At 28.5% G+C, this 25,149-nt stretch overlaps 1 protein-coding gene across 1 annotated transcript in view; it reads left to right on the top strand.

Moving 5' to 3' along the window:
• LOC113796029 (uncharacterized) overlaps window positions 1-24,463 on the top strand; it is a 52,797-nt gene extending 28,334 nt beyond the window's left edge. The window contains exons 3-12 of the mRNA XM_075820817.1: window positions 705-1,335; window positions 5,459-5,569; window positions 8,248-8,331; window positions 11,396-11,787; window positions 14,278-15,103; window positions 15,166-15,296; window positions 15,924-16,172; window positions 22,378-22,456; window positions 22,526-23,292; window positions 23,371-24,463. Coding sequence (XP_075676932.1) covers window positions 849-1,335; window positions 5,459-5,569; window positions 8,248-8,331; window positions 11,396-11,787; window positions 14,278-15,103; window positions 15,166-15,296; window positions 15,924-16,172; window positions 22,378-22,456; window positions 22,526-23,292; window positions 23,371-24,012 — 3,768 coding nt within the window. The 5' untranslated portion in view covers window positions 705-848 and the 3' untranslated portion in view covers window positions 24,013-24,463. The remainder of the gene's footprint in view (window positions 1-704; window positions 1,336-5,458; window positions 5,570-8,247; window positions 8,332-11,395; window positions 11,788-14,277; window positions 15,104-15,165; window positions 15,297-15,923; window positions 16,173-22,377; window positions 22,457-22,525; window positions 23,293-23,370) is intronic.
• Window positions 24,464-25,149: the final 686 nt, after the last annotated feature.

Here is a 25,149-nt window from a genome sequence, read left to right as displayed (position 1 = left end):
GTGTTTTGTGTTTGCGATCAACATGTTTTGTTGTTGTTGGAATATTTTATGGAAATTAAATTAAATTATCAACTTTTCTCTCGCTAGTTTGTCAGTTTGATCATCACCATTCAATAACAGGATTTTTTTATTGTTGCTTGTAGCTATTTTACTTTTACAAAGGTTTTTCCATTTTTTTTCGGCAAAAAACACCTTAAAACACCCACACACACACACAAACACACGGATAATGATGGATGCTTGAGCATTTCAACATTTTTTTTACCCGTACAAATTCCCGTACACAAATATAATGATGATGATGCCGAATCAATTTTCGTTACCGATGTCATTATAATGTTCACATCATCATCATCATCATACAAAACCGTTGTAAATATCTGTTTTATTTCAACCTAAATTTGTCTCATGGGTGTGTATATATCTGTGTATCCGTGTATCTGTATGTTTGGTTCCGGGTTAAATTTTATCATTTTTTCTGATCTGTTTTGAAGAATCTTTTTTAATGAAGCTAGTTTGTTGTTCGTTGAAATCTAGTTGATGAAATAAACAGATAATCATCATCATTTTGATTCAAAATTTATTCATTTATGCCTGCATTTGCTGTTAACACTTGATTTACATTACTTGAAGAAAAAAAGAACAGGGATAATTTGATTGATTCGTTAATTGATTAATGATTTTTTTCTCTCTTCAAATTATAGCATTACTTTTGAACTGGTGCCATATGGATTGAAGAAAAAAAAGTTTGATTCAATTTCCAAAAAGAGAAAAAGACGTATCACGCTTTGCATCAATAAATCTTTTTTTCAAATTAATTTAAAAATTTAAAAAAAAAATTTTAAAAAATGAAACATAAAACCATATTAAAGCCATTTGATGGCAGTGACCATCATCATTTATCAATTGATAATTATCATCATCAGGATGGTAGAAAAGTTATGTTATTTAATGATATTTCCAAAAGAAAATTGCAATCTTCGACGACGACGAAGACAAAGACGAAGACAACCACCACATCTTATAATCCATCAATTAGATTAAAATCACCATCAACAGATGATAACGATGAGGAAGATGCCATGATTGATTCAGCCATCATCATTGATATCAAATCAAATTCAAATAATAATGATTGCTCACAATATCATCATTGTAGAAAATTTAAATGTAAAAATTCATCATCAACAACAATTAGTCATTTTGAAAATATATTGCCAACAAATACATTATCATCATTAATATATTGGCTATTTATAATTACGATAATAATCAATATAACAATAATATCAACTGCATCCAGTAATAATCATACATCCAATATTCGTCGTTCAGGTATGTGATTTTTGTTTATTTGTTTTGCTTGTTGTTGTTGTTGTTGTTTTGTTTGTTGTTGTTGTAGCCATTAGATGAAATATATTTTGACCAAATCCATTATGATTATTTTTTTCGGCAATTGATCCATAATCAACATTATCATCATCTTTGGATATATCCTGAATACATAGAATAACAAATTCCCTAAGCTACTTCATTTTCTGTTTTTTTACTTTCTTTCTTTCTTTCCTTCTCTGTTTATAAAAACAAAAAAATTCTGGAATTATGATATTGGCTCATCATCATCAGATCCCGAAGAAAAGAGAGAAAACAAAACAAAACGAGAAAAAAAAAAGTTATTCAAAGTAATTTTCTTTCATTTTACTGTTACATTGGTGATGATGATATTTTCGATTTAGTTGTTTGTTGTTGTTCTTTGGAAACATTTTTTTTTCTTCCAATAAGTAATTTTCTTTTTTGTCTTTTGATGACCAAAAAAACAACAAAAAATGCTTATCGATAATAAGTTTGTGATTGTTTTGCTTTGTTTTTGTTGTTTGGACAAAATCACTTCGAAAGCAAACAAACAAACATTCAAATCACACAGTTTGTATATGAAATCGATTCTGGAACAAATTTTACTTTGGTTTGTAAAGTTTTCTTTTAAACAACGATAATAACTACATCGACCAAACGAATGAGAGAATAATTCCGGAAAGAAAAAAAAAGAAAAAGTTCTCATAAAAAAAACCTTCAAAAAGATTCAAAAAAAAGTGAATCAAAAATAAAAGCCAAAACGAATGGAAATTTTTCATTCGTTTTTTGCATTAAAAATGAAACACCAGGAAAAAAACAATGGAAAAAATTGGAATAAAAAAAACGTTCATTTCTTCTTCAGGCCAGAAAGATACTTATGATTTATTTCATATTATTTTTTTTTCTCCATAATAATCATAATAATAATGTGTAATAGCAAACGAATGAGGCAAGCAAAAAAAAAAAGAAAAAAGAAAACTCGATTCAATTCTCACTTCACTCAGGAGTAGTATCTGAGAAAATCTATTCTCAATATTTTTCCTCCCCTCGCATCTTATTTCTCAATAGGCTCATCATTCGATGTGCAAAAATATTTAAATCATTTCTTTTTGCTATGAGGTTTTTTTTTCGGTCTGAATAATGGCAGAACAATTCTCTGGACTTTCAAGAGAATCAAGAATTTTGAGAGAGAGAGAGAGAGAGAGAGAGAGAGAGAGAGAGAGAGAGAGAGAGAGAGAGAGAGAGAGAGAGAGAGAGAGAGAGAGAGAGAGAGAGAGAGAGAGAGAGAGAGAATCACTATCTGTCTGTCTGTCTGTACAAAATTTTTGTTTTGTTTCTACATTACATTATTACCCGTCCAAACTTAACGAGAAGAAATATGAATGGATGAATGAATTGAAATGGTGAAACAAAAAAGCGAAGAAATCGGTGTTTGTTAATATCCGAACAGAAAAGGAAAAAAAATCTTATTCCAAAATGATTCTTGCAGAATTGTTTTACACCTCGATTTCCAAATGATATTCTTATTTCTGGGCCTTGTTTGGTGAATAATAAGAAAACAAAGAATAATGGCCGCTATCATTATTTTCAAAAAAAATTCATATCAATAGCATTAACAACATACAACAGCGAAAATAGACAAACAAACAAACAGAATTGTAGCAGAAACGAAAAAAAAACGATTCTATCATGCATCACTTGTCTATCACATGTCATTCATCGTTATATTTATCATATGCAAACAAAAACAAAACATACGATAAATTCTTGTAACGGTAAAAGGAGAGAAAAAAAACGTAAAACTGTGTTTTTTCGTGATATCATTTAGTAGTCGTTGAAAACTTTTTCGCTTCTGTCCATTGTAAGATTTACACAGAAAAAAAAGGTTTGGATTTCAAATTTGCAAAAAAAAATTTTCCAAAATGAACAATCCTCAATCGCCATGGACCATCGAATATCAACAGCAGCAACAATCATGTTTTTAAAATCTCACAAATATCGATCGCTATTAAAAATAGTAAAGGGAGAAACTTTTGTTTTGTCAAACTAAAACAGTGAAACAAAAAACAAAACAAAAAAAATCTCATTTGAATCAATGAGAATCATGGTTGAATAAATTTATTTTGAAAACACTTGAATGTGTAACCAAGATAGGAAAACAAAACAAAACGAAACGAAAAAAAACATTTGAAACAAACAGCAAAGTTTTCAATCATCATAGTTTTTTCACTGTGTTTTGTTTGCCAGAATTTTGCCAGTTTATTTTCTTTTTCTTTTTCGCACTCCCCATTTTTTTTTGGCAAAATAGTTTTATTTAAATTTTTTAAAGTTTTTTTTTGTCACATTGAAATTTGTTTTTTGTTTGTTTGTTAGTTTACTGACTACGATGATGATGAACAACGACGATTTTTCTATTTGGCCATTGCCAAGATGATAAAGAGAGATTCAAAACCAATTTGGTTTCCATGTTTTTTTCTTCGAGTAGAAAAAAAAATTTCCAATCATCAAATTTATCGTTGAGAAGCAACAACGAATACAGTGAGCATGTTTTTGTTGCCAAGGTTTTTTGTTTTCGATTGAATATTGAAACAAAAAAAAAAATTTTCTCAAATTAAAGAGACCAAAATAAAATGGAAAATGGAAAAACTTGAAATACAAAATACAATCAAGAATCAAGTAAAAGCAATGGAAAAATAGAGTTGTTTTACACTTCAAACGACTGATGATGATGATAGCTGATACACCCAACCAACAAACACCCACACACACACACACACACACAGACATTAGAACATTATCATCACACTTGAACATTACCGAAATGTATTTGACCCTTTTTTATTTACGTTGTTGTTGTTGTTGGTTGCATCCATTAAGATGCTTGAAAATGGAATTGAAAAACGAAAAAAAAATTTTTTGTTTATTTTGGACAATAATGCCTATCCTGTTTCATCATTTCTGTCGTTGAATTGTTTTCCACTTAACCTTTATGGAATCATTTCTTTTTGTTTTTGTTTTTTGGCTGAAAATTGAATTGAGCATTTCTTTTTCGCATTTTGTTTGTTTGTTTGAACAAATGACAAATATCCGATGACCGATATGTAAGAGAGAGAGAGAGAGAGAGAGAGAGAGAGAGAGAGAAAATGGAGAAACAAAACAAAAAACAATGTTTCATCTTAACGGATCAAATTATGTTTCCCTTTTTTTTCATCAATTAATCAATTTTTTGTTTTGTCATTTCAAAAGGTAATTTGATATGATAATGATTTGCTGCAAAAAAAAGTGGCCAACAAAAAAAAAGTTTTGTTTTTTTCCCATTGCTAAACAAACAAAACAAAAATCAGATCCAAAAATAATAATAAATATTTCAACACAAACAAACAAACAAACGAATAACCGTAGTGTGTGTCGGTAATTATATAATTTTTTACGGATATTTCGTGTGACTTTTCATTCATTCATTCACTAATCATTATTATGATTATCATAATAATGGTGGTGGTGGTCTTTGAATAGTTTTTTTCTTTTCTGTTCAGTGGTTGAAAAATTCTTTGCTAAAAGAAATTTCCATGTTGTTTTTGTTTATGGTTGACAAAAAAAATAAAAATTTTTTTTCCACTGACCATTTCAAATGAATCGTTTTCGGATATTTTCACGAATATTCTGTGCTGGTTAAATCTTGGCTGTTTTCCAAAAAAAAACAGTGAAAAAAAAATTGTTTTGATTTATGATTCTTTATCGTTTTCTGTCTTTTACTAAATCTTTTTTTTGTGTGATTTGATTTATGATTTCATCATAACGATGAATGATCATTCATAGTTTAGCACAGGTTCTTGTTCCAAATCATTTGAGGCTTTTTTTATTCTGTGATTCTGCATATCTCTGTTTACAGTAGTGACAATTTTGGCTTTTTTGTTTTTTGTTTGCAACCTTGATAATGGTGTTCGTTTGTTTTATCATGGAAATCTGTGGTTATTCCGTGGATCACCGATCTCTTGATGATTTCGGTTTATTGCTCTTGATTCTTTACTGACCGTGATTACTTTTATGATTTTAAATTCCTGAATTTAATTTTTCTTTTGTTTTTTTAAACCATTTTGTTTAGGACGATTACCACCACAACGTTTCGAGATGGAACCAATCGATAAAACATCAATTATTGGTGATACAATCATATTACCATGTCGTATAGCAAATAAAGTTGGTACATTACAATGTAAGTAATCAATTAATCCAAAGAAAAAACTTGATTTTTACTGTGACATTGATGAATTTGTTTGCTCCATTTCTCATATCTTACTGTATCTCTTTCTAAAAATTTTCAACTTTGAAAAAAATCTTTGCTAGATTCAAATCAAAAAAAAAAATATCATTATCTTCATCATCATCATCATCATTTAGGAATTCATTTTGAATTGTTCATCATAATCATTATATTGTGTGTTCAATGATTACAGAATTCGTAGAATTTGTTCTTCCCCCAACCGAAAAAAAACCGCTAAACAACAGAATCTGGTAACATCTGGTTTTCTGTTGTGTGCTTGTGTTTTGATGTTGATATTGTTGACAACAAGGACCGTTAAATAATGTCAGCACATCTTTTCTCTCATATTCTCACACTCGCTCTATGCAAAATAATAACCCGGTAAACGTGCAATATAAAAACGATGATGCCAGCATTTTTTGATGCCAGTCAACAGTGATGATAATTGATGCAAATGATGATAATAATAATAATACACTTGATATTATCATTTTAATTAAATTTGATTTTCATTTTCATTTTTCATGAATGAAATCAACAAAAAAACAAACGTAATAAACATTCGGCTTGACAGACAGATCGTCTGTGATATATGTTTTGTTTTGTTTTTTTTTCAACTGACGAAAGTCAATTTTGACTTTTTTCTCGTCGTTGTTTTTTGTATTTAAAAACTTTTTCTCGTCGCTGTTGTTGTTGAAACTTTGATGTTTTTTTTCTCCTGATTTTAATGACCAAAAAAAGGAAAAAATTTTCAAAACTTTTACCTCGGTCCGGTGCCGAGAAAAAAAATTCCTAAAAATAAACAAACAAGACACCGGAATAAACCCTGGTTTGAATAACTTGTCGCAAGGTTAATTTCGGTAGTTAAATTAATTTCATTGGATTTTTTTGTTTTTTTTTTCGGAAAATAATTACCGAAATACACACACACACTGTGAAAATAGCTTTTTTTTCTATTTGAAAATTTTCGTTTTCACTCTCTGATCAAATTCATTGAGCGAAAAAAAGCACACAAAAACTTTTTTTGGTTGTTGCAAAACAAATTCCTATTCAAATGACTGTGTCAAGATTGATTTTGTTTCACAAGATTCAATGAGAATCAAACACGAAAAAAAAAGTTTTTCCTTTTTTTCTCATTCTGAGCTTGTGTTACATAATAATAATAATATTTTCAAGAATAACCTGAAGGCAATTTGTTGGGCGCAATGTTAATGAATTGAGTGTGTCTGAAATTGAATTTCCATTTATCTGAATGTCTATGTTTGAATGAACTTTTGATTGAACTTTGGTTTGGTTTAGTAGATTCCATGTGGTCAATGTATGATGTGAATTTTTTCTCTTTCGAGTGTGTCATACGTGAATGGTCAATTGTCGTTGGCGTGAATTTTTGAAACAAAACCAGAAAACAAAAAAATTGTCGCATGGTTGAACAAAAGCAACGATATCCAACAATGATGACAATTTTGCATTTAGTGGATGATTTTTTGCTTCTCTGTCAACAATGATTACATTTTTACCTGCTGCTGTTTCTTTATCAAATCAAATGGACTCTGCACACAACATCAGCTAATGAACCTTTCTTCAAAAAAGAATCTTTTTTTCTTCTGTCGTTGTTGTTCAACAAGATCCAATTGCATTATCGATCATTGCATTGATTGCATTGATTATGGAATTGTAATAACTTAGTTTTCACTTAATTCAATTCATAAAAGTGCGCATATAGAATTGATTAAAAACTTTTTGGTATATCTTGAAATAAGAATTTGAAATCAGAACTTGAATGAAAAAAAATTTCAAGAACATCAATCAAGAAAATCTGTCGATGTCTATTATTAAATCAAAGCACATAAGAGAGAAATTAACCTTAAGGGCATTATGATCATAATGTAATTTTTGATTGGAAGAAAAAAGAAAAAATCTTTTCTATAGTTTGATTTGGAAGAAAAAAATGTGATTATTATTAAAATTCTGATCAAACTAATCGAATTGATCTGATCGAATCTAATCTAATTGATTGATTAATTAATGAATATTAGATTTTGTTGTTGTTGTTGTTAGTTGGTAACAGTAGCAGGTAGCAGGTAAACAGTAGCAGGTAGCAATACTATCATTTATTATCAATTCATGTACACTTTTTTTCAGAAATTCTTCAATCATTTTTAATCATCATCATTATCATTATCTATGAACACTCCTTGAATGAAAACCCATCAATGATTTTTTTTGTTTCTTTCTTCGAGATTTCTCAGAATAACTTTGAAAATCTTTGAACTTGAATGTATGCAAAAACAATAATTATGAATAGAGCACCTTTTCCATAGCCAAAGCTGCTGGTCATCCAAGGTGACCATCGTTTTCTTCTTCTTCATATCTTGATGAATCAAGCAAAAACATAAACATGAAAATTACATTTTTGGTCAGCAAGTTTTTTGCTTTCATGGATCGATGCTTTTGCTTCTGTTGTTGTTGATCGTAATTATCATCATCATTATAAAATGACCTTAACTTTCTGCTACTTGTCTTTATTTGATTATGATTCATATTTTTTCCCTCGATTTAAAAACATTAATTATTAACTTTGATTTTTTTTCCACTGTTTTTTCTATTTTCTCTTGTTTGATCACCAAAAGGGACAAGAGATGGTTTTGGTTTAGGTACTGAACGTACATTAGAAGGATTTCAACGTTATCGTATGATTGGTTCGGATGATGAAGGTAAGTGAAATTCAAAATGAAAAATTCTTCAAGAATTTTACATGAAGGGAGAGAATATTTATTCGTTTCGAAATTCTTCAATGAAATTCATTTCAATTTTAAATTCTTTCTTTGACCACAGAATCAAGGAAAAAAAAGTTCAAACACGTTAGATATTTATGATATTTATACGGTGTGTGTGTAATAATTTCGTAATTCTCCACATGACATTTCTTTTCTTTCTTTTTTTTCTTTCTTCTGCCTCTCATTCGTTTGATAAATAAATTTTCAATAGAGAAAAAAAAGTTTTCAGAAACGAAAAAAATTATTTCGCATTAATTTTCTAACAATTTTCACACAGGCATAGTGTGGGCAAACTTTTTTTTTGCTAACCAAAACACAAGAATAACCTAACCTTTTCAATGAAAATAAAAATGAAAGATGAAAGTTTTCAAAAGTAAAAAAAAAAGAGAAAAATGTTATCATTTTAAATTAAAATTAACAACACACACACACAACCGAAAGAATAATTTCGGCAACAAAAAAAACCGAAAGAAAAATTGCTTTTTTTTGGGGGGGAAGGGATTCTGGAAAAATTTCTCAGGAGTAAATTTTTCTTCTAGAGTTCATCTTTGAACTAGCTTATAGTGGTGATTTATCAGTATCCATAGAGATTTAATAATGGTGAATCTTTTTTTTTCTTTCTGGAAATTTTTCCCACTTTTTTGGTTACAATCCCCATTCGTTGTCATTCGTTTTTCATTTATTAAACCGATGTTTTTTGTTTTTGTTTCAAGACAAACTTATTAAACTACTAGATTTCTTTGATTAGATGATAATCGATTTCTTTGATTCATGGCTACTATTGTGTGGTTAGTGTTTTGGAAAATTTTTCAGAAACCCCTTTTTTTGTTGTTTTTAAAAAACAATTCTTGTAATCAATTTGAAAAAGGCCTGAAATCGATCCAAAAATAGAAGAAAAAATGAATGAATGAATGAAATCGATGCCATAAACAACCAATAATTTTCTATCGACGCACACAGATAGAGATAAATTATCATCAAGTCCATTTCGACCCTAAATGAATCTTGTTAAGTGCTTGGTTCTTTTCTGGATATTTTTCCAACCCGAATGTCTGTGCTTTAAAATAATGATTTTTTAAGTTTTATTTCATTTTTAGTCTCAATTTTTTTCACAGAACCTTCCCCATCATCATCATCAACATCATCTCAAAGATGATATTTTATTTAATCTTAATTGTTTCAAAATTCTTTGAAACACGAAGAAAGAAAGAGAGAGAGAGAGAGAGATAGAGAGAGAGAGTAAGAGATACCGAATGATGATGTTATTATTATTGTTTTTTTCGTTTGAGCAAAGTTAATGTGTCTCCAAGAAAAAATAAAAACCGTATGTTACGAGTAAGATTTCATTTTTTTTGGCTATTATTTTTTCGTTTTCAAATGGAACACGTAGGTGGATATAGTGCGTCAATTTTTTTTTCTATTCCCCAATCTTGGAAGTAAAATAGTGGCACATTACTGTCCATCGGGTTGATCTCTCTCTCTATCGATGGACCTGGTTTGCAATTGCATTTTCTCAACAAAAAAAAAAAAAAAAAAAAACGAAAAGAAAATGAATGTACAATGTTGACAAAAACAACCAAAACAAAAAAAAAAACGATAATGATTTCCGTTCAATTTTTTTTCTGGTTCCATTTCTGTGGAATCATTTTTGGAAAAACGATTCAAAATGGATAATAATAATAGTAGTTTGTGTGTGGGTTTATGTTGAACGAATGGATAGATGATGTTGACTTGGTTGATCAACTTGAATCCATGTTTTTTTCAATGTTAGTTTTAGCTATGAAAAGTAAAAGTAAAAGCTGTATAAACAGAATTGTAAATGATCGTTTTGTTTTTCGCTCGTTATTCGCTTTTTGTTTATTCTTAGTCATTCATTCATAGTGGAAAAACATTTTCTCAGGTTAATTTGTCACCAATGAGAAATTGGAATTTTGTTGTTGTTTAGATCATCAATCAACTTGACAAAGTTTAACAAAGACGAACAAAAAAACTCGTAAATATCTATCGTATCTTAATCAATATTTAATCAAATAAGCTGATTGATATTTTGTTCAAAGTTTATTATAAGTTTTTTTTCTCTTGTTGTTGTTGTTGGTTGAATTCAATTCTTTACAACAACAACAACAACAAAAAAGTTTCACTTTTGAAATTGATTTTCAATTTGATTGTTAATGACTAACAACAACAACAACAACAAGATTATTAAGTTTATAATTAAGATGATGCTTGTTTGTTTGATTAACAAATCAAGTTTTTACATTCGTTATCCAAAAAAAATGATAATATTTAAAAGCAAAATTTTTTGATAAAGTTCTGTTCGAGCCAAAGATCAATATTGATCTTTCGATATTAAATGCATAATTTATTTTTATCCAGAAAATCAAAACAGTTATTTTTTTGTGTGTGTCTGAATGGTTGATGATCCAATGATGAATGTCTGGGCGTCAGATCATACGATGTATTAATACGATGTCGATTACGAGACTTGAATACTAAAACACGAAACAAAACAACAACAGAAAAAAGACTTTTTCCTATTGTTTTCATTGCATACAATTCAACAATACACACACATTCGGTTATTGATATTCGGGAAATTCTTTTCTTTTCTCGATCGAACAATAATCTTTTCCTTTTTATTTTCTTTTTTCTGGTTATGAATAATTTAAGAAAATAACAAAACAAAAATCAATAGAGAAAGTAGAGAAAGAAAAGAAATTTGATATAATAGTTATTTTAGGTGAAGGTAAGGTAAATAAATGAATATTGTTACATTTTCTGTGTGTGTGTGCGTTGAATCAAATCAATCATTCAAAGTTTATTGATTGATTGATTGATTTCTATTTGAAAAAAAAATTGAATCAATTTTCATTAGCAAAACATGGATTTTTTTTTTGGTTCTGATTCTGGGTTATGAATTTCATTGATTTTTGTTTAATATTTTGTTATTTATGATTATCTAATGTCATTTTGTTTCATTATTATCCCACATTCTATTTAGGTGATTATTCATTGGAAATATCACCAGTTAGATTAGAAGATGATGCCGTATTTCAATGTCAAGTTGGTGCTGTTGAAGGTGTATTAGGTATACGTTCACGTTCAGCACGTTTTACTGTACAAGTGCCTCCTGAACCACCTGTTATTATTGTTACACATGCACATTCACATGCACAGGTTTATAAATCATCATCATCATTATCATCAGATGATTCTTCTTCTTCTTCTTCAACATCATTAACCGTATCATCATCATCATCCGAATCATCAACAACAGATGATCAACAAAAATTATCATCGAATAATGATGGTAATGATCATATTCTACGTACAACAGCGGGTATGACAATTGAATTGACTTGTGAAGCACATGGTGGTCGTCCACCAGCCGAGGTAAGTGTGTTTCATTCATTTAATGATTTTCAAAATTTGTTTTCTTTGGAAACAAAAAAAACCAACCAAAAATTCTTGAACTCAATTCTGATTGTTCAATCACACAATTACCCGATCAAAAAATCGATTCACTAGAAAAATCATCATCGAAACTTTTTCCTTTCTTATCTGATAGAATAAAGATTCAATCGATGCCACCATCAACTTAAATTCAATTAATTTTTGGTCTTTTTTTTTGCTTGTTCGATCATGTTATATGGATTAATAAAACAACAATTTTTTTGTTGATTTTTTCCATGTCTAACATCATCATCATCAAAACTTAAAGCCCGAAGATAGCTTGATATCAGATAAATTAAAAAAAATAGAAATAGAAAAGTTTGATCGAAAATCGAACTAAATGCTTGTGTCTGGTGTGTGTGTGTGTGTGGTGGTATGTTTCAAATAGTTGATATTTGTCGTTTTATGGATGTTATTCATGGATCAAATTAATTCTTCAGGCTTTTTTTTCATTTTCATTTTCATTTTCGTTTCCGAACCAAAAAAAGTTTCGATCTCTTTTCCCGGACAATTTCGATGATGAAATAACTTTTTCTTTCTCTCTCTCTCTCTCTCTCTCTTTGCCTCTGTACGGAATACAGAATATCAGAATATCGATATCGAAATAGAATCAGAAAGAAAATTGTCAAATTCCGATCACAAAATACAATCATTCATTTTGAGTTTCTGAGTTTCCCTTCTTATTTTTTTTTGAAAGAAAAATTTGTTCACTTGACATTTTTAATCTTTATTTTTTCATCTTGAAAATGGAAAAATTGAAATCAATGAAAGTCTAAAAGTGAAAGAAGCAAAATTAATTGGTTCCGGTTCCCAAAAAATCATTTTGGTCAGGAGATGTTCCTTGTTTCATTTCAAAAAGATTCTTGATGCGAATCAAAAAAAGGATACCATCACCAATCAAATCATTGCTTTCAAAGTAATTAGCTGATTGTGTGTCTGTGTGTTTTGTGTTTTGACGTTTGATTGTCGAGAGCAAGCAAAATGTTGATTCCCATTGCGTATTTTTCATTCTCATTTTCACTCTGTATTCTTCTTCTTCTTCTTCTGTTCATCTTCAAAGAATTGTGATTTGTGTAACATCAATGATTCAGCGTAAATGAATTAATGTAATTTTCATTTCACGGACCAAAAAAATTATTATTATTGTTACTGTCCATTGAGAAAGAGAAGAAGATTGTTAAAATCGTTAAAACAAATCAGTTTTTTTTTTGTTTTCTGGATAGAAATTAGATGAGAAACTTGTCAGGGAACTTTTGTTTGGGGAAATTTTTCGAAAAAAAAATTTCAAATTAATATTTCCTTCCTGTCTCTGTGTGTAAAACGAAACAAGAATTGAAGGGGAAAAAACTAATTAAAATTTTCTCCCCCTTTGGTTATCATTTGCAATTCTCAATTTATTTTCTTATTACATTACTATTTTTTTTCTCCAAACGAATTTGACGGAAAAATTCTTTTCGAGAATTTCGTTTCTCTAGAATTTTAAACTTTCAAAAGAAATTTTTTTTGTTTTTTGTTTTGTTTCCAATCGTTAACAATTGAACATAATGAAAATGTTCATCATCATCATTGATGATGATGATATTGATGATGATTTCCATCGAATAATATTCCAAGGATGATCTAGGAATTAGCTTCAAAACTGAATTAATGAATGATCCGAATGTAAATGTGAATAATACAATAAAAACCCAAATGCAAAATGGTCAAAATAGTCATAATGAAAGTCAATAATTTGTATAGTCATCAATTGGTGTGTCGAAATAGCCGAATCATCATCATCATTATGGTTGTTGTTGTTCCGTTTCAAACAAACAAACATTAAACATTTTCAAGAGAAAAAAGGAAATAAATATGCTATGAATGTTTTTTTTCTGTTTTTCTGGAATCTCGTGTGTATCATTAACATCATCATAGCATCATAGCATTATTCCGTAACGAAAGGATTGTTTTTATGATTATTTGCCATTTCTTTTTTTCATTCATTCGTTTGTTTGTTTGCATGTTTTGTTTTGTTTGGCTCGGTTGATGATGATGATGATCATTATTGTCTTAATACTTTTACTTTTAATCGAAAATCTTATTGTTGAAAATCGAGAGAGAAAAAAAACCGATTCGAATCGAATTGAATCGATACTATTTTTATATCAGGAACAAAAAATATACTTATCATCAGTATAATTCTAATCTACATTTGGATGATGATGATGATGAGTTTTTGTCTGAATTTTTATAAATAAAAAGAAAAAAAACTAAACTTTGCTTGGTTGTAATTAGAGCATCAGAAAGAACTTGTAATCGTTTTTTTCGCATGATTGATCCATTGATGATGATGTTTTGCATCGTTTGATTGTAGTGTTTGTTTGTTTTGCTGTTTGGTTGATTTGTAATGAATCTTTCTTTTTTTCTATTTTGTTTAAAAAAATAAAATAGCTTACCTGGATGGATAGTACTGGAAATCCAATCACAAATGGTGTATCATATTCAACAACAAAATTATCGGATGGAAAACGTTGGAATGCAGCATTAAAATGGACAGTAGTTGCAAGTCGATCATTGGATGGACAACGTGTTACATGTCGTTCAGAAAATGCTGCATTAAAATCAGCAAGTTATGCACATATACAATTAGAAGTTCGATATCCACCTGAAGTTGAATTACGTATTGCATCAATAAATGATAATAATGATGGTATTGTACGTGAAGGTGATGATCTTACATTAGAATGTTTGGCAATTGGTAATCCATCATTAATGACATTTAAATGGAGTCGTGATGGTGTACCATTGAATAATGATGCTGATATTGCTGGTGCTTCATCAGCTTCAGCTGCATCAAGTGGTGACGGGACACCGCGATTAATATTTCGTCATATTGGTCGTGAATTTCATGGTACAGTTATTGCCTGTGAAGTGGCTAATAGTGTTGGTACAACACGTTCACGTTTAGATATAAAAGTTGCATTCAAACCAAGATTTGTTAAAATTCCTGAACCAGTTATTGGTTTAGCTAAAAATGAACATATTCGTCTTAATTGTAATATTGATAGTTATCCAATTGCACAAATTTATTGGCATCGTTTTCAACCAAAATTATTATCCACTGATTTTGTTGATAATAATAATAATAATAATAATTGGCAAACAATTGGTGATGGTCAATCGATACAGATTTCTGAAGCAGGTAGATATCGTTGTTTAGCTAAAAACGAAGCATTCGATGATGAATTAAAAGCCGAAACATTAGTATTTAATAAAGGTAAAATTTTCCTTTTTTTCGTTATTTACATGAAAACTTCAAAATCTATTCTTTTTTTACAGGTGCACCATTAATCCGTAGTCCATCAATACAATATGGTATTGAAAATGAACCAGTACGATTACAATGTATTGTTGAAGCAGTACCACCACCAACAAAAATTACCTGGTTTAAATTAAAACCATATCAACAGGTATGTTATTCACATTTTTTTTCACAATGGACAAGCGAAAAATAGTATTAGCAATTGACAAACAAAAATATCCAAGTGAATTCTGAAACAATGTTCCAGAATTGACAAAAGACATTTTGCATGCATTTATGAGATTCGTGATCAGGTCAAGCCAACAACGGGATTTTTTCTCTGTGTATTTCCGATCAAAAAAGGAATATCGATTCTGTTTTGAAATGAAAAACGGAAATGAATCGAATGAATGAATCGAATGATTCGAGCAATGAAAAACGCCCAATTGAATTTGTACAAAGCGCAAAACACAAAACACAAAAAACAACTGAATATAGAAATGTCAATCAAAAAAAAAAAAAAGGTAATTGAACTTTTTTGATCATCAAACAATGATGATTCAAATCAAACACCAAACACCCACCGAAATGAAACCAAAAAAAACGCAATAATCATTATGTTGACCCAGATTCAAACAAACATGTAAAATGCACATTTGATTTACAATTTTGAATTTGACGCCCAAAACAAAAGCGAAAAAAGATGCTTGGCTACCTTGTAATTACGAATCTTACGGGTTTTTTTTAAATAATAATCCTTTTTTCTTTTTCATTTTTGTTGTTTTTCAATATTTAGCTACTTGGTGTTGATAATAATGAAGGTTATGAAATACTTGAAGAAGAAGAATCAGATGATTATTCAATGTTACAATCATCACCGTCATATCAAACATTATCATCATCATCATCATCATCGATGGCTATGATTCAATCATCATCATCATCAATGCAAAACAATAATGAAAATAATAATAACCTTATTGATCAATTACCATCATCATTGGCATTATTACGATCAATCATTTATATGCGTCGAGCTAAAGATGTAAGTCTATATTTTATTAACATTCATTTTGATTTTAAATTCCAAAAAAGAATCATTTATTCAGTCAGAATCAGAATAGTGATGTGCTTTTCTCCAATTATACAAATAACGATCGATCGAAATATGAGAATATCATCCATAGGAATAAAACAGATGATGATGACTTTTATCTTGGAAAACTTGAAAAAAAACATTCATAAAAATGATCAGGATCATTTCATGTTTAGGATTTTTTAAAATTAAACGGGAAAAAATTCCCCTGGAATTTTCTTTTTTGAAATGAGCACTCCAAGAAGCAAAAAATCGATTTAATTTGAATCGATTTGGATCAAAATTATTCTCACCTAATGAGATTTATTAACAATAAAAACAGCTGACTATCATTATCATCCTCGTGATCATAATGATCATCGTGATGATATTCTTATTTTCAGAATAAATCCAATCAAAGATTCTAGTTTTTGATTAGTAGTGATTTCAGTTTCTGTCAAGTAATTTGAATTTTTTCGAATCTGTATTTGATTGTTTGTTTGTTCAATAATCGTAATCATCGTAATAATTTTCGAAAACAAAACAAAACAAGCAAAAATCATTTCGTTATTTAATTGGCCAAAATGATGATAATGTTATTAGATGTAATGCACAATTTGAATTTGAAATTTCCCTGAAAACACGAAGCATTGATTACTACTTACTTGGTGATGTTGTTGTTTAAATGATTTTATTGGCATACTTGAAAACTTTTGTGTTTATTTCTGTCATTGATGATCATCATTCGATCATCGATGATAATGATGGACAAACAAAACATGGTCAATTTTCGATCAATAAAATTGGTCATTGTTGTTGTTGTTGTTGTTATGGCATTCTTTTTTCCCTTTCCAAAAAAATTACAACAAAAACAAAAATATATAGAGCATATGGTTGTCATTAATATTTTGTGAATACGAAAATGATTTTACGAAAATCAGAAAAATTTTGTATTAATTGTATATGGTGATTGGCTACTTTACTTTCATTTGCTTGTCATTGCTTCGTTAACATTTCATTTCTCATCTTTTTTTTCTGTTGTTGAAATTATAGATTTTCAATTTCTTTTACGATTGATTGACACATTTTATCTATCTGTTTGTTTGTTTGTATGTTTGGATGTTTCCCTATATATTTATCCAATCACACACAAACAAATTTCAATTTATTGATTCGATTGATTTGGTTGATGTTTTCTTTCTTTCTGTATATATTTATAATCTTTGAATTGTTAAGTTTTAGCAAATGAAAATTATTAATTTGTTGTTGTTGTTGAAAGTAAGCAAACATTATTACAAAGGTTCGGTCAATGACTTGAATTTTGTATTCCAAAATCAATGAATCTCTTCTTGATATTCTTATTCTTGATTGAAACAATTTTTTCATTTTCTTTTAACTGAATAAATTCTTTGTTTTTCAAAATTAAACATTTTTTTGTTTTCTGGTTTAATTCCATAATTCTCTACATTGTTAAACTGATGATTAATTCACCGAGAATTTACTTATTTCGGTATGTTGTCTTTATAAATGTGAATTTTCATTTTCGTTTCGGATTCTTTCGTTTGGTTATTGTTAAAGGAAAAAATATTGGCTTTTCTGTTTCTGTTTCTGGATCGGAGATCTTTTCTCTATTTGCCACTTGGCCATAGTTGAAATGGCCAAACATTTTTTTCTTTTCATTCTTGGATTCTAGATTTTCACATTTTTCAAATGGAATCCCAAAGTGTGTATGTATTTGTGATTCTTTCAAAACCAATCTTTTTTTATTTCTAAGCTTCTTTTTTTTCTCTCCAGTCTCTCTCTCTCTCTCTCTCTCTCTCTCTCTCTCTCTCTCTCTCTCTCTCTCTCTCTCTCTCTCTCTCTCTCTCTCTCTCTGTGTGTGTGTGTGTCGTAATTAATTTGCCTTTTATTTCTCGCTCTCTGGGTAATGTTTTTGAAAGTGTTCCAATTCTGTACCAACTCTTTTCTTTTTTTCATCCTTCCTCAGTAGATTTATTTCATTTTGGACTATTTTTTTTCTCCGCAATTTAACGGAATTCTGTATATGAAAGAAATACAAATGATTCTTGCGATTGTAAAAAAAACGACAGAGAGAATGAGACTTGATTTACACACAGCAAAAAAATATTAGCCGGTCAGTTTTTTCGTTCGTTTGTTTGTTGGGTTTCATATATGAATCTTATCGTAGCTTTTTATTCTTTTCTTTCAGTCATATTAGACATAACCAAACAAAACAATATGACAAACAACAAAAATATGGTTCTGACCAAAGAAACAAGTAAGATTGTTGTATAATAAACGAAACAGAACAAAACATTTGTTTGATACTTTTGTATCGAGATTTACATTGATTTTTCTCTGAACTGTCAGAATTTTTCTTGTTTCCTATGCCATTGTATAGTCAATATGTTTATGGATAATTTTTATCGATAATTAACACTACACCAATACACATATGGAAAAAAAATGGAGATTGACATCTGCCCAAATAAACAAACAGTTATTATTTTGAAACCAAAAATCCAAAATCAAAAACATATGTAATAAGTAACATTCATTTGTTGTTTGTTTGTTTGTTGTTATAACTTTGTAATCATTTTATCCGAACAAATCATTGTCCAGTGCATTTGATTAATTCCAATTACAATTGCCATGTTCCTGTATCATTATTTGGTTGGATATAGACAAACTGTTACCTCGATTTTGTGAATAACAATCAGGATGATAAACAGGATTTCTGACACAAAAAAAGGAAAACATTTCAATGAACCAGAATCTATATCTGATATTCTTTCTAAATGGTCAATCTGTCAATTGATATGATAATTGATCAAGAAGTAAGTCTAAACGGAAGCCAGCTAAGACGAAGAAAAAGAAAAAATCCATGTCATTTGCTAGATAAATCAATGAACAGGATACATTGGAGAAAAATATCAGTATCAAATTTTTTTTCATTTGCTTGTATTTGAGTGAGTGAGTGATTGAATTCATTTCTTTTTCTTTTTCGTTGGCCTATTCTCAAACATTTCATTTCATTAATATTTTTTTTTCATATTATCAATGTATTGATAGACAAAAAGTGAATTACCATTACAAAAAAAAAGAATACTGTTTATTTTCATTGTGTGAATGTGATTTACTTTGTTTATTCAGTTAGACTGTGAGTATCAATAAGCTTTTTTCGTTTTCCAAGTTTTGTTTTTCTTTGGATTTTTTTCAGTAACGACAATTTTCTGCTACATATATGTATGTGACATGAATTGATAATTTTTCTTTTCTTTCTTTCTTCCGATTCGATTGAATCGTCATCATTCGATCCATATTAGGTGTTAGATTGGAAAATGAGGAGAAGAACCGATACATTTGTCGTTTTGATATTTGAATTTATTCAAACAAACAAAAAACAAAAAAAAATAACAAAATTGGATAATCTTCAAGTGAAATTCAGTAATATAATGTTTAGACCAAATCTGAACTCATTTTAACCGAATTTTTTTTTCACTGAAAATTATCATGCAATCAATCAATCGAATTGATCGATCAACGTTTGCATAACGTTTGATAAACTGATAATCAAATAATCTCTTATCCTGGTTCTCCTATCTTTTTTATTTCAAATGAAACAGCCAATTGACCCTTTTTTTTCTTTTCTCTTTTTCATTTGATGATGCTATTAATCATTTTATAATTGAAAAACAAACTGAAAAAAAATATTTGAAATTCTCATTACCCAATCTGGCTACGGTGGACACATAAATAATCATTTGTCAGAAGCAACAAGAATTCAAAAGCAAACAAACAAACAGAATAAAAATGTTCAAAATTGAAAAAAAAATTTCTCTTGTTTTCTTCTCCCAATCAAATGGATGACAATTGTTTTCTCCTCTTAGATATCGTTGTTAAATGTTTGCTTGTTTCAATTTGATTCGATTTTCAATTTTCAATTCGAAGAGAAAAAAAAGAAGATAGAAAGAAATTCTTGTCAGATAATGAAATAATGATAAACGGGAATTTTAAAAAAAATAATACAGACAGAATCTTCACATCTATTCATCACACTCTGTGTGTGTGTGCCAAGTTTCAAAAACAAATATATTGATTATATCCATTTCGATTCGGCTACTGTGTTGGTTAGTGCCCGAAAGCAATCGTTGTTGTTTTTTTAGCATCATTTTTCTTTCTCAGTCTCTCTCTCTCTCTCCCTTGCTTTCTATCCTCACAACGTTTCGATATCAGTTTTGATCGGTTTCTTCTTCTTCGCGAGATAATTTTTTTTTTCGTTTTCGTTTCATTCATTATTACTGATGATGAAAAATGATGGCTAAAACTCGACTGAAGAAGAAGAAGAAGAAGAAGGTTTGTCCATTTCTATCATTCCAAACAATATATATAGAATATGATAAAGTTTAAAGTGAAACTTTGTTGTTGTTTTTCTTCCATATAATTGAAAACTACTATTATTTTTTCCCTTGTTTTTGCTTTAACCTTACCTCATTGTACTTTATCAAGATAATTAATATTCAATATTTTTTTTTTTTTGGCAAAGGGATTTCTGATCAATTTATCAAACACACACATAAACATGAAATTGCGCCCAAAACAACAAATGATTGAATGAATCAATCGACAAAGAGATTTAGCAATTTTTTTTGGCACATCATTGTTTTTGCTTGGAATGAGAGAGGGAAGAAAGAATGAAATTTTGCAATTTCATATTTCTAATTGATTTTTTTTCAATCTAAAGATTTGAAAATCTATTTTCCTCATTGTTGTTGTTGTTGTTGTTATTGATCAATTATCGAGATTGATTCATTCATTCACAATCGAAATTTGAGATTTTCTTTCTCACTCGTTCTAAATCCTATATGTATGTAACAATGTAATCAAAAAGTTTTTCGTTTCAAAATAATAATAATCATCATCATCATCAATATTTTTGTTTTGAGGTAGGATTCATATATCTAATTGAAAATCTCTGATGATGATGATGATTAGAAATGTTGGATTATTCCATTCAAGAATCCAACATCCAATCAATCTAGGTAAAATTGGCATTCTGCTTGCTCTTCTTCTTCTTCTTGTTTTCATTTAGCTAGATTCTTACAGTTTCCTGGCTATTAGGATAATGATGTTTTCTTCTTTGCTGGATAAAATTAGAATTTTCTATGCGGAAAAAATCTATGGATTCTCAATTCGGACAAAAAAAACAAAACAAACACACATAGATAGATAGAATCCACAAAAAAAAACATAACATATCAAAAAGACTGTATATGTGTATGCAATGTAGGAAATTACAATCTTTATAATTATATCTCTTATATATCTTGTATGTATGCGTATTACATAACATTCATCTTAGATCTTCAACAAAATCAAAAGAAGTAAAAAAATCTTTATTTTTCTTTTTTTGATTCAATAATAATTAATTATTAGTTACAAAATGTATTGGATAGATAGATAGATAGGCAGAAACAAAAAAAATTACCTAAAATATATCTTATATTGATAATGATGATGATCAGGTATCATCAAATCAAAACATTTCTTCTTTCTCTGGTCATTATCATCATCATCATCATTATTCGTTTTCAATAAATTTCGTAATGTGGCATTGCCAAAATAGACAAACATACACAGACACTTACTGTCTTTTTTTGTGTATAAATCATTGATCCTTGCGAATCGAATTAGAATTTTGATTTTTGATTTCTGATTTTTTCCTTTTTCTCCCTTGTAATATTTCCCCATTTGAACAAAAACATAAAAGCCTAGAAGCCTTATATAAGCAAAAAATGTTCATTATCATCAACATAATTATAATCAGTATATTATGAGAAAAGAGATTGATCTTAAGCATCATTATTATTATGATGATGATGATGAGAATTTTCCATAGAAAACGAATGAATGAAAGAAAATTATTCCAATTTATATAGCCTATAGCATTTTTTTTTATGGAAAAAGAAAAAAAATTTGATGTTTTTAGCTGCTACTTGATTTTTTACTTACTTGAATCGAATAAGTTTTCCATTCATTCATTCATTCATTTTTCAAATGAAAAACAAGTAATTATTTTATGAGAATTGTGTCAATATAGTCGCCATTCATTCATTCATTGAATATTATCTGTTTTAAAAACTAATTTTTCAAATAATATTTCCAATTTTTTCAGTCTGATTTTGGCCAATATAATTGTTCGGTTTGGAATCAATATGGATTTCAATCACAAATTATTACATTACAAAAACAAAGTAAGTTTACCAAAAAAAATGTGGATGTTGATGTTTTGCTAATTACAAATTGATTTTTTTTAAAAACAGGCAATATATTATCACCATTAGTATTAACATTAAGTGGTATTATTTGTTTTGCTATTGTATTTGTATTGGTTACATCATTATTAATATTTATTTGTATAAGATCACAACGTTTAACAAATAATAGTAATGATCATCATTCATTAACACCAAAAAAATTAGATTCATTAAATCATGATCAATCAATTACAACAACAACAACAAGACGTTCTGTTTGTAATGGAACATCATCAATTGATTGTAATGGAATGATAATCGTCGCTAATGATGATTATAAAATAAATTCAATGGAAAAAAATATATTAATGAAAAATACTATAATGAAAATGAATGGTTCAAATCAAATTCTAACAACATTGACCACCACCACCAATAATGGTAATTTAACAAATCATCATCATCATCATCATAGTGATCTATTGACAACAGCCAACAATACTAATAATAATGGTTATAATGGATTACCACCAATCTATAATAATAATGATTTTTTACATTCAAATAATGATTCATATTCACAATATTCACAATTAAATAATTTAATTACAAGAACAAATAGTAATAATGGTGGACAATTGATAGCAACAACAACATCATCATCAACAGCAGGAGCAGCAGCAGCAACTACCTATAGTTCGGGTCAATATTTATCAACTTCATTAAATGATTATGGTGGTGTTTCGGATAATATTGATCATTCAAGTCATTGTAATGCTAATGGTTTACCAATATCATCATATATTCATGATAATAATAATAATGATAATAAGGTAAATTGAGAATTTATTTATAAAAACATTCAAATATTCTAATTGGATTTTCTATATTTATTTACAAATTTCAATTAGGCAAAAATATCAATATCAAATTATTATCATCAACAACAGGAGCTTCAAAATAATAATAATAGTAATAATAATCTACATTTATATTCAACTGTCAAAAAAAATCATCAAAATCATCATTCATCATCAATGTCAACAGATAATTTAGATAAAAATATTACAAATGATTTGCTATTATTGAATAATAATAATAATAATTGTTATGCAAATACTACAAATACAAATAATAATAATAATTTACGTTTAGTTTCAAAAATTGGTGATCAATTTATTAATCCATATGTACGAACATCAACATCATCATCCGCTACGGCTGCTAATATGAATGGATTACCACCACAGCCATCATCCGTAACTATGAATCATTATAGTAATGTTATTGATTCAACAAATGATCGATCAATAATCAATATTATTGATCATGATCATGATCATCGTCATTTATTAAGTGCTGGTGTTTATCATACATCATTATCATCATCAACAAATAATAATAATCATCGTTATAAAACAAATAGTCTTGGTGGTAATAGTAGTAGTAGTGGTGTTATTAGTACAGGTGGTAGTTCACCACCTGGTGGTCATTCACCAATCGGTAGTATTAATAATAATACCGGTAATATTCATAATGGAACACATGTATAAATTTCCTTCTTCTGCCTCCACTCAATTCAATGTTGTTTTTTTTTCTATGAAGAATTTTTTAAATTCTTTCTTTCGTTTTTTTATTGTAAATTTTTTCTTTTTTTTTTGTTACGATTATTGTTGTTGTTGTTTTATAATAATAATTTTTGTTTGATTGAAAACAAACGAATGAATGATGTGGCCATATAACAGAATTATAATTTCTCTCTCATTTCATCGTGATTCTCAAATATATATGATCCAATGAATGATCAATTGGTTACCATATCACCATGTCATAATTTTTTCTCTCTCTATTCTCCTGTACAAATCGAGTCAAATATTTTCATTTGCTGTATCCATCCATTGGAGTAGATCATCATCAATTATCAATTTTCGGATGTAAAAAAAAACAACAAACATTATTTTTTCCATTTCATTGTAAAAAAAAAAAACATTATAATCATCATTATTTGCATAATAATTGTATTTATAAATATTTTAAAAATTTAATAAATAAAATTAATAAATGAAATTAATTATAAAAATCGTAAAATGATTACTAAACTAATCTAATAAAATAGCTAAAAATGGTGCTAACATTTTGGCTATTTTTTTTTCGCCGCTTCGTTACAATTGTAATTTTTTCTCGTACACATGCTACCATCTACCAAATTAGATGTGAACTAAATCGCCCATAGGTGTTTATACACAGAATTCAATGAAAATAAAAGAATTTCTTCGAATGATAATGATGGTAATGTTTGAAATCACAAGATGGCAGCATCGATTCCGTCAATAACCCATAATACGAATAAAATTCAATTTTAAAATTTTCAAAAAGAAAAATCCAAAATCAACGATGTTGATGATGATGATAATGGCAACCGAATTGTGTAATCTTGTTATACGATCCAACAACATTCAAAAAAAATGACTAAAGAGAACAAGACAAAACAAACAAACATTGGTGAAATTGATGTTTTCCTTCACATCAACACTTTATATGAATATAAAGAGAAAAGTAAATAATAATAAAAAAACCGTTATGATAACATTGACATTTAAATTCAAAACGTCAAATTTTATAAACTTTAAATTTCAAGAACAAAAAAAAATCACTACATTTTTTTCAAACTAAAGAATAAACCCCGAGTC

Source organism: Dermatophagoides pteronyssinus, unplaced genomic scaffold, assembly GCF_027571235.1.
Source record: "Dermatophagoides pteronyssinus isolate colony J.1.1.1.1 unplaced genomic scaffold, Derpt_VIB-CSIC_2022.12 sq0008, whole genome shotgun sequence".
Lineage (NCBI taxonomy): Eukaryota > Metazoa > Arthropoda > Arachnida > Sarcoptiformes > Pyroglyphidae > Dermatophagoides > Dermatophagoides pteronyssinus.
Note: the sequence above shows the minus strand (reverse complement) of the source record. Positions and strands in the feature narration are given on the sequence as shown.